Source organism: Mytilus californianus, unplaced genomic scaffold (assembly GCF_021869535.1).
Source record: "Mytilus californianus isolate M0D057914Y unplaced genomic scaffold, xbMytCali1.0.p SCAF_13, whole genome shotgun sequence".
NCBI classification, from domain to species: Eukaryota; Metazoa; Mollusca; class Bivalvia; order Mytilida; family Mytilidae; genus Mytilus; species Mytilus californianus.
The window spans coordinates 1,569,918-1,586,408 of NW_026262615.1; the positions used below are offsets into that span (position 1 = coordinate 1,569,918).

The 16,491-nt window shown below is 32.1% G+C and overlaps 1 protein-coding gene across 1 annotated transcript; it reads left to right on the top strand.

Moving 5' to 3' along the window:
* The first annotated feature begins 4,452 nt into the window (after positions 1 to 4,452).
* LOC127722996 (uncharacterized) lies at positions 4,453 to 12,880 on the top strand. The gene is made up of 2 exons (XM_052229409.1): positions 4,453 to 4,527; positions 8,677 to 12,880. Exon 2 carries the CDS (start codon positions 9,334 to 9,336, stop codon positions 11,248 to 11,250), a length of 1,917 nt encoding a protein of 638 aa, XP_052085369.1. The 5' UTR covers positions 4,453 to 4,527; positions 8,677 to 9,333; the 3' UTR covers positions 11,251 to 12,880.
* Positions 12,881 to 16,491: the final 3,611 nt, after the last annotated feature.

Below are 16,491 nucleotides of genomic sequence, written 5' to 3' on the forward strand. Positions count from 1 at the left end.
CTGGGCTTATTAAGATGGTGGACTCCTAGTACCAGCCAGCGGGCTAATCTCCTGGGCTCATTAAGGTGGAAGTATCCTGGTACCAGCAAAAGGGCTTAATCTCCTGAGCTCATTAAGATGGATGGTACCTAGTCCCAGGCAGAGGGCGTAATCTCCATGGCTGATTAAAATGGAGGGCTCTTGGTACCAGTTAGAGGGCTTCATCTCCTTGGCTCATTAAGGAGGGCTAGAATGCCAGCCAGAGGGTTTAATCGCCTGACTTTTTAAGATGGAGAGCTCCTGGTAACAGCTAGAGGGCTTAATGTCCTGAGCTTATTAAGATGGAGCTTCTGGTTCCAACCAGAGGGTTTAATCTCCTAGGCTTATTTTAAGGTGAAGGGCTCCTGGTACAAGCCAGAGGGCTTAATATCATTGGCTTATTAAGGAGGCCTAGAAGTGCCTGCAAGAAGGCTTAATTTCCTGGCTTATTAAGATGGAGGGCTCCTGGTACCAGGTATAGGGCCTTATATTCTTGGCTTATTAAGATTGAGGGCTCCTTGTACCAGCCAGAAGGCTTAATCTCCTCGGCTGATTAAGATGGAGGGCTCCTAGTACCAGCCAAAGGGCTTACTCTCATGGGCTCATTCAGATGAAGGGCTGATACATAAGGGACCATTGGAAACTAACTTGTGAATATCTGTTTATCACATATTTTAACTAACTCTAAAACAAAACATTGAATTTTTACTTCTATTTTTTTATATTTCATATATTGATATATATACCTAGTAGTTATATTATCATATCAATATTAATTATTATGGCAATAAAATAAGATCACTTGTTTTACAACATGTATCACATAAACTAATCATGATTAGGATCAATGTAAATAAAGTGATGGTCAGATGAACTTTACCAGTAATTCTTCACCAAAAAGCATCATTATTAATGCCTAATCTGAGGTACTGTCCCTTTTAGGAGCAAACCTTATATGAACACACCTTTTTTGGCTAAGTATGTAATTCAATTTAATCTCATTTAACTACATATAATAAATGATAGCTGAAAAAAGATGACCTAAAATGCAAATTACTGGACAATTAAACGGCTTAATTTAACATGATAGACTTACAAATTATGTGTTAAAACACAAACTACAGATAAAAACAAGTACATTATAGCTGGCACTAGTATTTATGACCTGTAAATGTATCGATAGAAAGCATTTATTTCAAGAGTACAAAATACTACTAGTACTTTATCTAGAGGGACATATGTTCTATTATTGCTAATTTTCACCTGTATAAATGAATTAAAATTCGTGGTTGGATACTATCACGAAATGAATTTTTTTCTTTGTTTAAGTTACAGTGACCTTGAATTTCGACCTGTTTTCCCAAATCCCCGTCTCTTCTATCTGTAAAAGTTTCATTCTAATCAAGAGAGGAAAATTCAAGTTACCACCCAGATATCAGTTTTCATTTCATTTTTCTATTTTAAGTAAAGGAGACCTTGAACTTTGACCTATCATGTCAAACATCACTATCCTTTTTACCCTTGCCAATATCTGTATCATTTCAATCAAGAAAGAGAAACTGAAAAAAACATCTAAAAACTATTCTTCCAAACCAATTTTATATTTAGAAACATATTAACTTTGACCTTTGAACTACTGACCCAAAATGGCTCGGCTTCTCCCCTTCCCAGTGTCTTCCATTTGTATAAAATTTATAATGATAAAGCAGGGAATCATCAAATAATTGTCTGTCAACTAACTAAAGACTAAGCCTGACAGAGGGACCAAACAGGCAAAACTAGGGATCACTACATTTGCACCAAAATATTTCAGGAGGAGCATAAAATTCAATGTTATTGCAAAAAATAAAAAGACATAATACTTTTTAAATTACTGTGAAATTGATACCCTCTAAGAATAAAAGAGAGGCAGAAGATACCAAAGGGACATTAAAACTCATAAGTCGGGAAAAAAATGAAAATGCCATAGCTAGAAAAAAAAGGAAAAGACAACAAACAACAGTACACAAAACACAACATAGAAAACTAAAGACTGAGCAACACGAACACAACCAAAAACTAAGGGTGATCTTGGGTGCTCTAGAAGCCCTGGTAAGCAGATTCTGCTCCACATGTGGCACCCGTCATTAGTTTATATAAAGGAACAAAAAATGCACTTGAATCTTTAACTTAAGAACTCTATAAACAAGATCAAAATAAAAAAAAAAATCATGTGGACCTAGGTTTTAGTGCATTTTCTTAGAAAAAAGGTTATTTAGCAAAGTTAATCGATGTATAAACATTGCTTTTCACTCTCAAACTTAACATTATTATTATTATTAAGGTTAAGACATTTAGTTTGTGAGGGAGTAGGCTTAGTTTACATATCATTAAACTCTGTCATACTATTCTTTATTTCTATAATAATCAATTTCCAAAGCAATAAAATCATGTCTGTAGCCAATCTTGATTACACATTGATTAATCTAAACTAAATATTTTATTTTAATTACTGTTTTTCTTAGAAATTGAAAATTTCAATGAATGAAATATACCAGGAAATTTCTTCAAGGAAGTAGGAAACAAACTTATCATTTTTAATATTTTTTTTTATCCATATAGCATTACCATTCAGGACCAGTTTGTCAGTTTATATATATATATTAGACTCAGATCGACGTCCGGTCTCTAATCGACGTCCGTTCCTATAATCGACGTCCAAATCTGACGTCATATTCTCAAATCAGTGTCCAATATTTTTACCCTCTATTAGACGCCAATTGTGACGTCGTGTATGGCCAAAACGACGTCCGATCGGTTGTAGTCTTCTCTTATCGATGTCCAATATCAATAAAAATAGATTACTGCACGTATACATGTACATGGTGGATTTCGGCTAATTAAGATGGAGGGCTCCTAGTACCAGTCAGAGGGCTTACTCTCGTGGGCTTATTCAGATGAAAGGCTGATACATAAGGGACCATTGGAAACATGGCGTTGTCAGTTTATTTTCGACTTATGAGTTTGAATGTCTCTTTGGTATCTTTCGCCCCTCTTTTACTTGTAAAGATCTGTTTATCACATATTTTAACTAACTCTAAAACAAAACATTGAATTTTAATTTCTATTTTTTCATATATTGATATACATGGTAGTTATATTATCATATCAATATTGATTATTATGGCAATAAAATAAGATCACTGGTTTTACAACATGTATCACATAAACCTATCATTATTAGGATCAATGTAAATAAGGTGATGGTCAGATAAACTTTACCAGACAGACATATGCCCACCTTACAAACATTGCATGCACAAATATAATTGACCTGTTGCTCATAGTATCTGAGAAACAGACGTAACTCAAGGTTCACTTTAGGCCAAATATGGCTTTGAATTTCAACTTTATCATAAAATTTCAAAATGGCCATAATTTGGTTCTTAAATGGATCTATTTCAAAAAATTTACTTTTTTGTTAAAAGAAATCACTTCATACGAGTACAGTTTTGGCTTCAAAATCAGCACATTTTCGATATAGTGTCAAAATATGATGGTTTTGTCTATTTTTCGGACCTAATAGCACAACGACATGAATAGCTTGAGGAAACTCTTTGCCGCAACCTAGGATCCAAAATGTTCTGTAACTAAGAGTTGCCAATGATGATATTGAATCCCAAGACACAAAAACTTTCTGGATCTTTGGTGGCAGCCAAGGTAAATTATGCTAAAAACTGTTAAGAATTTTTGAAAATTTTACCAAAACTGACGTTACAACTCAAATAATGCATACTTAAAAGAGTCAATACTTCGTCAGTTTTGATATGAAGTGCCAAAATAAAGTTATTTTGTATTAATAGTAATATCGTTACTATTTCTATGTGAAAATTGTAGTATAATGGCCTGATTAAAAAAAAACATAAAAATCTTAGGGCCAATTTTAACCCTTCGTGAACTTGACCAATGATCCATAAAAATGAGGTACAGGTTAACTAATATTTTTATATCGAGTGTTCAAAATACTTATTTGCTTGGAAGGACAAATAACTGTTCACCTGTATAAATTTGTTCCAAATCAGTAAATGGGATACTGGAGTTATTAATCAAAATTGTAACCAATACTTTTTTCAGAGTTCCAATATACTTATAAACCCCTTCTAAAATATACTAAAACAAATTGGGCAAGTTTGATACATGTGCTCATTTTTTTAGCAATCAGATTTATGTTTTGCACACTACAAATTTGCGCTAGAAATTGTTATATGTTAAGTGCTTTGTGATGAATGAATGAAGGAAATAAATACTTACATTTAATCTCAGTGGGTTTTTATTATCATTATCTTTCATCGATCTCAGTGGATTTTTGTTTTAACTTTTCATTAATATAACTCTATAATTGGAAACTTGAGTTTGTCTGCCTATAAATACTGTAATTTCATCGTATAAGAAGCATTTTCTATGTGAGAGTTGAAACATTAGATAAGTTACCAATAGAAAACAAGTAAATGAGTGTAGTCTTATTAGAAGGTAAGTAAAGTTAATATGCTATGGGTAAATGAATTTAGGGCTGCGCTGATACTTGGGTGGTTTGTTTCAATATAAAATAATGCCAACAGTGATATATTCAACAATTTATAATAAAGGAGATGGGGCAAGACTCCAAAGAAACAAAACTGTTGGTGCACTGTAAAGGTCTTGTAATGACTATTAAAAATAAAAAGGCACCAGGGATAATGTGAACATTTTTCAAATTATTAATTAATTAATTACACGAAAGCAGAGGGGAGGTCTCCCAGGAACAAAACATGGTTGACTAATAAGGTCTGGTCATGGCATATAAGAATATACATGTATATGGTAAAGAGGTTAAAATTGAACCATTTTAAAGATATCTAGCAATTACTGATCAAAAGTACTTGAAATGTCTTGCTACCGCAAAGCAAAAAGTACATGGTTTTGTTGTGGGCATGAAAATGTTCCTCAAAATCATTTATTTGACCTGCACTGTTTGATTATTAAAGTCCACTTTATCTGAAATGACCGCCATCAAAACAAATTCTGAATCAAAAGGTCTGCTTTCTTATTCAATTTGTGACATTGAAAACCAGACATGAGATCTGGTGTTCAGGAAGAGTAAACTAGTGGTAGCCGTTATGTTGTCCCTGAAAGGGATTTTATTAAATTATGATCAGGTTGAGGTATAAATTTGTCTTGTGCTCCAGAAAGATTTGATATATCCTCCACCCTAAATATACCTCTTTCTCCTTTCATTTTTCAATTTTGGGTCTATTTTAATAGGATTATTTTGTTTATATACAGGCCTACTGTCATGTGAAATATTTTATTTAAAAATGACATTGAATGTCAATGATTCTGCATTTCTTATAAATGTAGTAGTGTTTTTGATTGATTGATTATTGCTTGCTTTACGTCAAGTAGCCATTATCTCGTGCTTATTGCGAACGACTAGTATTTTTGACAGGTTGAGGGTATGATCTACAGCCAATTGCTATAAAAGGAAATTGAACATTATTTATAGATAGAAATTATGAATTAAAATAATTGAGAAAAAAATATCTCATCTTATATTTTTTTTTCTACAATCAGATATTCTTAAAAAGGTACAAATAAAAAGAAGCAATCAACATAATTACGTCCCAATTACACAAACATAGTGCTTAGTATATTGTTTAGCATATATTATGGTGAATATAAAATTCTAATTGACATTAATAATTAAACAACATAAAATGAAAAGAACTCTGGTGAAAAGTTTTCTCATTGTCATTATTAGCAGACCACGTCTCTAATTGTTTTTAAATATAATTATTATACCTCAGTATGTTTTTTCTATGTCAAAAAGAATGAAATATTTGTGCTATTTCATTCCACAGACTATTTGCCAGTCAATTGTTTCAAAGACTATTACCCCGGTCAATAGTTTTATAAACATATTTCCCGTACTTTTTCATACTAATTTTTCATTGGACAACCAGGCGTCATTGACTATTCTGCTTGGATTTGTGTGTTTGGCAACGTTAAACTATGAAATATCGTAAACGGCATAAACTGCATGTGTTTGTTGTTGTAATTTCAAGTTATATATTACTTACAGAACCAATTAAAAAAGAAAAAAAAATTTACGCGACATAGTTTAAGAACTGAAACATAACACATGTATGGCATGGGTCTGTCGTCGTCTTCATATGTGATTACTTTGGTGTACTCTAATATATTTTAGCTAGTAGTCATTATATTCACGGGAATTTTCACACAAGGATTCTTGTATTTGTCAATATTTGATTTACTGTAATCATGATCAAGACCCACATGGGCAAAAAAATAAAAATAAAAAAAAACCTGATAGTTCATATTGTCCATGTTTATGCCAAATTTTATGCCCATGTTTATGCCTCTGGCCTTTGTTAGTCTTGTATGATTTTTAATTTTAGTTCATTTATGTTTTGGAGTTTAGTATGACGTCCATTTTCACTGAACTAGTACACATTTTTGTTTAGGGGCCAGCTGAAGCCCGCCTCCGGGTGCGGGATTTTCTCGCTGTTTTGAAGACCCATTGGTGGCCTTCGGCTGTTTTTTGCTCTTTGGTCGGGTTGTTGTCTCTTTGACACATTCCCCATTTCCATTCTCAATTTTATTATGTGACTATTTTTTTTCCAAAGTGTTGTATGTAGATCGACTCGAGCAATAGTTGGTATCTCATGGACAACAAACTTGCTATTATCCTCATAACCAGTCAATAGGTGTATAATATCTGATGCCAATAATAAACATTTAAGTATATTTAAGATGTGCTATTGAAACTATGGTATCTTTCTGTTTCCTAGTTTATACTTCCGTACTAAGAGGAAAATTCTTCACTACGTAATGACAAAGTTTGGAAAACCCCGCTAAGAAGAACCTTAGAAGAACATCCTTCACTTCAAATATAAAAGTATAGATTTCTAATAAAAATTTCCTCATTTCAAATTATCTTAAATAAATCATTATATGAAAAACAAACCATATAGTTACAAATATTGATAAAATTTGCAACAAAAAAAATTTGTTTGAAATGATTTCATTAAATCTGTGTTTGTATACTATAATTGTTTCCCCCCTTACTTTAGGCACACTCTTAGACTAGATATCTAACTTATAAAACAAACTGTCAACCCAACGATTGGTTAATACTACATTTAAAATAAATAAAGAATGTGTCCATGACACAGATGATGCCTCCGCTTGCATATAACATTATAAAGGGGCATAACTCGAGAACAGTACAAGTGACGCCACCCAAATTCGAACGTGTTTAGCTCAAGTTTGGCTACACAATTTCATTCCTTATATATATAGTCACACGTTTGAATCTCATTCAATAGGAAAAACACCACTAATTCAAAGCCCTAATCCATGCAATTTCCCATACATTTCCTTTGTCACAATGCTTATGTTATCACGTCACAGTAAGAACCGATAGTTCAATGACATAATTTACACCAATAACGATGGGTCAACTAGTGTAACCCATTCATAAAAAAACATCTTGAGATTGGTGTATTGCTTTCTATGTTAAATTATGAAACTCCCAGCATTCATAGCTATTATTTATTATGTTCAAATCAAGTGATAGACATTTCATGTCAAAACTATACCTTATCCTGACTTGTGTTTAAAAATTCAACATACCTTTAATTGCATATTAGAGTGCACTGCTTCCCAGACGTTTGGTAGAACAAAAACAGGTACTTCTGATCCAAGCAACAGGGCAAATATACCCTCCTATTTTAATTTCATATACTGTATTATGTTTTTTCACGGTGTATTTCTTTTCACGAATTTCGCGGTAGATATATTTTCGCAAAAATAAATACACGCGAATACAAATGCAGCTTAAATAGATGTAAAACCTTTGAAAAATTTTCTCCTGAAGTTACACGTACATGCACGTTCACCTGGTTTCCCTTAACAATACCTCATTTGAACTGTGAAACCCGCAACAATTTAATCTGAGAATACTAATAATCTCTTTCTAACTGTTTTGTTGATTGAATAATCTTTGTTTATTTTGTAAACAATTTCATTGACCTGTTATTTATAAGTTTATATTTTGTTTAACAAATAAAGACTTAATTAATGAAAATTTAAATATTAAATGAACATATTTAAAAAAAAAAACACACTTTTGAACCCAAGTATGTATTGACTGATAAATAGATTTTTTTATTGTCATATTGTGAATGAACTATTACCGAAGGTATAAAATAAAATTGTACTTACTTTTAGCTTTATTGCCTCAGGCTAAGGCTATTTACCTTGTTAAAACGAAACTTTTGTTCACTTAATACAGAACATCCTTTATTGATGTTTTGATATTTTCTGCACAACCGCGAAATTAAATACACGCAAATTCATCGGCAATACCGATTGCGCGAAAATAGGTACACGCGGGAAAAAGTACATATTCAGTATATCTTTAATTATCCATAACTTTTAGCAAGGGTTCTATAATGATCCCTAGCCCTTCAGCTTTCATTTGATTAAAAAAATCAAACAAATATTTTACTTATTTACAAAGCTACAGCTATACATGAGAACTATTTTGTTTACAATATACTACTTATTTTAGTGGTTCTATACTAATTAGTAAAATATGCAAGTCTTTATTTATTTAAGGGAAAATAAACATGAACCTTTAGAAGGATAAAAGACTATCTAGATGATAATACAGAACCATTAACCAGAAACAATAATACAGGTAAAAGAATATCTTGACAATACAGTAATAATACAGTACCGTCCAGAAATCATTACAAGGATAGAGAATATCTAGACAATCATACAGTTCCGTCCAGAAAACATTACAAGGAAGAGAGACAATCACCACAATCATACTTTACCGTCCAGAAACCATTACAAGGATAGAGAGAATACCTACACAATTATACAGTTCCATCCAGAAACCATAACAAGGATAGAGAGAATACCTAAACAATACAGTACCGCGTCCAGAAACCATTCCAAGGATAGAGAGAATATCTAGACAATCATACAATACAATCCAGAAACCATAACAAGGATAGAGAGAATATTTATACAATTAAACAGTATCAACAAAAAAATAGACCAGGATAAAAGTCTATTTAGGTAATAATATAGAAACCATTACAAAGAAAAGACTAAAGACAATAATACAAAAACAACCAGAAACCATTACAAGATAAGGGAGAGTTCCTAGACAATCATACAGTACCAACAAGAAACCATTACAAGGATAGAGAGAATATCTGTACAGACAAACCATTAAGAATCTCTACAGATTTAAAGACAATTATGTCTTGCAGTAAAACAGAATCATTGCATTTTTATAAATATTTGTGTCAGAAGATTGGATCAGAAGAAGTAGTAAAAGCTAGACGACTGACACTTATAAGTACAGACGTCGAATCTTCCACCAAATTACTTCCTCAAATAAGCAGTGGAAGTAAGGGAGAAGGACTAAATCTTAAAGGTAGTGATCATGATATAATGTTCATTCATCCTTTATATGCAGTAATCGAATCAGATAAAGATTTTGTCCAGAATTTGAGGACTGTGTTTGTCATGGATACTGATGACACATCTCCTTGTTTTACACATCTACGCTTGTATGACAATTATGCTACTATACCATATAGTATTAAACAAAATCTACAACAACACAGAGGAGAGAACCTACTTTCAAATGAGCTATTTAAGTCACAGATAGAGAATATTATTCAACCGGTTTTTCCAGAAATGCCCACTATATTTCATGGTCCTTGCTTATCAGACATTTATGGTTATATTGATTTAGCATTTTGCCTTAAAGCTGATCAGTGGGTATCTCAAGCTCAACCATGGATCTCTAGATCACGTTCATTATGGCCTAAATCTGAAATTATTTCCAAAATTAAATCATGCGGTGTTTTATTTGTTCCAATTGGTAACAAGGGGTCCATAAATGAGAATCTGCAGTGGCGAATATCATTTTCTGTAGCAGAAAAAGTACTCATATTTTCTTTTAGTCATACCCAGTTACTATGCTATGCTATGTTAAAAATATTACTGAAAGAAATAGTAGATAGAAATGAAGATCTAAAAGGTTTATTGTGTTCATACTTTTTGAAGACCCTTATTTTTTGGATTTCAGAAGAAACAGAAACATCAGTCTGGAGACCAGACAATATTATACCCTGTTTTATGGCTTGTTTACAAAGGTTACTATACTGTTTAGAATATTCAACATTGTTACATTATTTCATTCCTGAAAATAACTTGTTTTATTTAAGGTTTAACAGTATAAACAGGAACACATTAATCAACATCTTTAAAAATTCATATCAAATAGGAGTTCAGATTTTCTCATCATCTCAGACTTTGCATGATTATAGAAGGTTTCCATGCGAAATAACAAGATCAGTGTATGAAATTAATTCAATAATGAAGTCAATTAAAGCGCAAGGTGACAGTAAACAGTTACTTTTCATAAACATGCTAAACATGTTCAATACTTTGCTACATCATTGTAAAACATTATTATCTAGATATATCTTTAAACAGACAATTGCAACTGCATATCGAATAATCCCTTTTGCACTTCCACATATAATTAACACAAACAATAAAAAACAATACAAAAACTACAAATGTGAGCTCAGCCAGTTGTTGGTTGGTGTACATTCAGATGCAGTTTCAGGGTGGCTGAAATTGGCTTCTTTCTTCTATGTTCACAAAAAATATTTAACATCAATAAATATTATAAATTACAGTTTGTCAAAATGTACAGATGAATCTTTTTTGTCAAAGACGACACCGAAACAGATGCAGAAACTGAAGTTTATACCATTGTTGAAGACATTTTCATTTCCATTTGTTACATTTAAAATGTTAGGATCAAATTCCTCAGGCATCCCAAAGGAACTTCAGTCTGGTAGAACCATTTTGGGATTATTTGCTGGTATTTCCCTAAATGTCATATCATTTGCACATTTCCTGAATTTTCTATGTTGTTACCATCTACAGGACTTTAGATCATGTCTAGATTGTATAAATAAGTTATCAGAAATAGAAATAGCAAATCCTTTTATTTCTAGTCAACATTTAATTTTACTGGGAATAGCTGTTCAGTTGTTAGGTGATAGAGAAAGAGCAAAACATTATTTTTATCTTGCTGCACAGAGAGATAAGTATAACTTCACAAGTGCTGCATCCAGACTGTGTCAACTCTGATCACAGAGAGATAAGTATAACTACACAAGTGCTGCATCCAGACTGTGTCAACTCTGATCACAGAGAGATAAGTATAACTTCACAGGTGCTGCATTCAGACTGTGTCAACTCTGATGAGGATGCCTGGCTTATGATGTATTTTGTTAACACAAATTGCCCCAATTCTTTTTTTACTTTTTTCCAGAAACAAGATTACAAATGTCAAACAAGCATATTATGCTTTATAGTAAAATTCCTTGAATAACTTAAAGGTCTGCTGACTATAATAAACGTTATCACATGAAAATTAAAGTATTCCCTGAAATCACACAAAATAAGTTATATATAGCTTAAAATTGATGTTAACAGGAGGCTGGAAGGATGTACTTCACTCACCTGGTAATCATTATGACTGCAATCTTAACAATGAATAACCTAAGTCGTGGATAATTCTAGTCAAATTAATTTTTCAACTGATAAAAGGTTTTTGGAGACGAGCTATTTTACAGTAGTTATCTATGTGGTATTTGCATCCACCTATTTAGTTTTAGATTTTCAAATTAAGTTGGCCTTGAGTAGCACTGAACAGACATTAATTGTAAAAATACACCTGTGCATGCTCTGTGGCAGTAAGATTTGTACTGCTAATGTTATTAATGCTGCTAGGAACTGAACTTGTAGCATATATATTCTTTTGCATCCACTGAAGAACACCTAAATGCAGAACATGCCATTGGATACAAACTAATAATAAATGTATGGATTATCTGTGAATTTACCATTCAATATACTGGTAATTCCCCTGTAATTACATTTATAATAAAAGAGGAGGTATGATAGCGCCATTATCTGGCCTCAGGCATTCTAAAATAGTTAAATCATAAATTATCTTTAAAGTTAAAAAATTATGTTACTTATATTGATAAATGAACAAGAAGTTATAATAAGAATTCTTCAGTGCAGAAAGGTCATGCGTAATGTCACTATGATCATGATGATGTCATATGTTGATATTGACATATTTGACCTAAAATGGCAATTTTCCCGACACTTTTAGAAACATTGTGTTAGCAAAGGTCTTACCCAGAAACATATTTTACACAGATTAAAATGTTTGTAAAATACAACTTGCAGAACAATATATGTACGGGTAAAGCCTTGGTTCATATCAAAATATTTAATGGAAAGATATCAAAATGAGGCTATTTTAACAGTTTTTTCAATTTTACAACAAGTTTGAAGTATGACAAAATTCTAAATATTTATACTGATGTCTGACAGACTAAAGTCTAGCAAACATCTGAGGATCTTATTTAGTATATTTCTAATATTTCTATATTTTCAAAATGAAGGGGCCAAAAAGTGGCCTGATCAAACCTCATCCTTTCATATTTTTTGTTGTATTTTAAATGGTAATTATGCTATAACTAAATAACAATGTACATGTATGTATACTACATCATTTCATTTCACACCATATAATTATAATCAAATATATATGTACACTGTTGTATTATATATCATTTCATTTCACAGCATATAATTATAATCAAATATTGATGTACATTGTTGTATATTATATCATTTCATTTCACAGCATATAATTATAATCAAATATTTATGTACATTGTTGTATATTATATCATTTCATTTCACAGCATATAATTATAATTATATATAAATGTACACTGTTGTATACTTTCAGACCCAATAAACCATTTTATTTCATTGCATTTTTACTTTGACTATAATTACTGAAAATTTTTAACTACTGAATGAGTAGGTTCTGCCTACTCATTTGATATAACTTATCAACGTAGTTAGTGAAACATGATGAGTGTCACATGTAGAGCAGGATCTGCTAACCCTTCTGGAGCACCTAATATAAAAATAAGAAGATGTCGTATGATTGCCAATGAGCCAACTCTCCACAAGAGATCTAATGACACAGAAATTAACAACTATAGGTCACTGTATAGCCTTCAATAATGAGAAAAAACCCTTACCGCATTGTCAGCTATAAAAGGCCCCGAAATGACAAATGTAAAACAATTCAAACAAGAAAACTAACAGCCTAATTAAGGTACAAAATAATGAACGAAAAACAAATATGTTACACAGAAACAAACGACAACCACTGAATCACAGGCTCCTGACTAGGGACAGGTACATACAGAATGTGGCGGGGTTGACTATTTTGCTGGCGACAAACCCTCCCCCTAACCTGGGACAATGGGACAACGACAAAACACAAGAACAAACTAAACACAAGAACAAACTATACACAACAATAAACGAAAAAGAAATATAAGAAACAGCAATTAATGACAACCACTCAATTACAGGCTCCTGACTTGGGATAGGCACCTAAGTTCAACCCCAGTTTTTGTTAGGGTTTGTGTTGCTCAGTCTTAAATGCTCTATGTTTTGATTTGTAGACTGTTGTTAGTCTTTTCGGTTGCATTTATGAAAAACATATGTACACACGCTGAAATGTCTCCCCTGCATTATGGTTCATGATTGATTTTATGTTGAAAGTATTTACAATAACGGTTTGTTTTACAAGATGAAAAGTAACCAAGTTATCAATGATCAATGTAAATGGGGTCAAGGTCAAATGACCCCTGCCAGATAGATATGTACATTTAACAATTATACACCAAAATTAGTTAGTCTATTGCTTAAAGTATCCAAAAACAGACCTATCTACGCAAACTTTATGTTGACCAACAACCCATGAAAACGTGGCCAAGGTTAGATTAACCCTGCCAGAGGGACCAACCAGGAAAACTGAACATTGACCTATGAACCATGAAAAGGAAGTCAAGGTCAGACAATACTGCCAGACAGACATGTACACTTTCCAATCATTCAATACACCATATATAGTTGACCCATTGCTTATCATATCTGAAAAACCGACCAAACGAAAAAAAATTAACAATGACCAATGAACTAAGAGAATGAAGTCAAGGTCATATGATACGTGCCAGATGAACATATATAAGAATAAGGAGATGTGGTATGATTGTCAATGAGACAACTATCAAACAAAGTTCAAATGAAGTAGATGTAAGCAATTATAGGCAACTTTACAGCCTTCATCAATGAGAAAAACCCATACTGCAGAGTTGGCTATAAGAGGTCCTGACATGGAAAATGTAAAACAATTCAATTGATAAACTATAATGTGTACTAAGTTTCAAGTTGATTTGACCTCTACTACAATGTAAACTACCTGAATCAAAAACTGTTGTACTCTGCCCTCCAAATCAGCACAAATGGTTAAGCTCAGTCACTTGTTAAAAATTGAAACATGTCCAATAATACTACAAAGATTTTTTGTTTACGCACTACTTTTGTGTTCCTTAATTTGAGGCGCATTAGGGATATTGACCGAACTGGGGCAAGCTGATATTTCGGGTTAATGATTTCCAGATTAAAAGTCAATGTCATTATTATTTTTATTGGCAATTTTTTTTTAATAAGAAATTACATGAAGGAGTTCATAAGACTATTTGTAAGCGTACATAGGGTTGTGATAGTTGTTCTGTATCTGTTGTCAGAATAAAGTCGTATGGATTTTATTGATAAATTGATGTGGAATGACATGAAAATTAAGTGACGTTTCTGTATCACGCTTCTGTATCACGTTTCTGTATCACGTTTCGTCATTGGTTTATATTTTTGAATATCTTGTCTTGTCCTTGATCTTAAAAATGTTGAGCAGTAGTATCAAAAGGGAAATGTAATACTTGGCAATAAATAATGGTATTGTACAGTTCTATGCATGGTGCCTACAAGCTTTAATCACTAAGGTTTAGTTGAAACCTAGTCTCCAATGAAACAGGATCATTTCAACCATCACTAGACAACTTTAAGAGAATTAGGAAGAGTTTAACAGTTATTGTGTTACTTGTATGCCTCAACCGCTAGATGATTGGGTGCATTAAGGTTGATCCGTGTATGTCCATCCTTCTGTCCCGAAATTGGTCTCCATTCTCTAATTTTAGTTTGTCTCAACCAAATGAAATTTATACACAATCCTTATTGCTCCAAACAGAAATCAAGTTCGAATTTGGATGGTGTCACTGTCACTGTTCTCGAGTTATATAAAAATAAGGAGGTGTAGTATGATTGCCTGAATGAGATAACTATCCACCAAAGTTCAAATGAAGTGGATGTAAGCAATTATAGACAACCATACAGCCTTTAACAATGAGAAAAACCCGTACAGTATATAGTCGGCTATAAAAGGCCCAACATGAAAAGTATAAAACAATTCAATTGAGAAAACTAATGGCCTAATTTATTAGTAACATCACACAATAAATCAACAGTTGAACATAATTATGTATTCATTTATTATCAAGTCATCACCAGGTGATTTGTTATTTTTAACATTCTTAAGGTGGTACCTAACACTACAGGGAGATAACTCTGTAAAAATCAGCTAAACGTTTTAATCACGTTGTATTGTTAAGGAAATATTAAGCTTCTCAATGATCAAAATTAGTGTTTGTCAAACTGCTATATAACCAATGAAATTTTTCTGATAAAGTGGTTGGTTCAAATTTTTTGAAATTTTTATATTTTTGTCAAAGGGTCAAAGTAAACATTTTGTCAAAATTTTAGGAAAATTAAACGAGCCAAATTAATATTAGTCAAGGTGTTGGGTACCACCTTAATAGCTTTAATAACTTCGTCTCTTGTAATACTATTGTTCAAGAAATCATATGATTCCTAGTGATAAATATCGAAATTAGGTTCCGAGTTTGCGTCATAATCTTTATTTTTATTCATATCCTTATAAAGGAATGAAAAAGAGATTGTAAGCCGATCTCATTATTAACTGTCTTTTTTTTCACGTTCAAAAGTTTTCAAATATTCACGGGGGGTTTCTGGTTCTTAGTGTTTTCATTTTTTGTTTAAAATCAATATTAAAAAGACGAATGCTATTAGTCATAGTTTTCTTATAATGTTTTTCACTATTTCTTAATCGTTGCTTAAATACATTATAGCCATAATGTTTAAATAATCTTAGTGATTTTCTATATGCTTGTCTACTTTTATTACAATCTTTATTAAACCAGTTCTTGTTATTATTATTATTCTCATACTTAGACGTATTGACATGTACACCAAACGTTTTTTTAGCAGGTTTAAGAAGAATATTTGTTACATCGTCTACTATAACATTTATACAGTTTTGATCTACAACATCGACATTTTCGCTCTTTTCTAATAGACGTGAAAATAGTT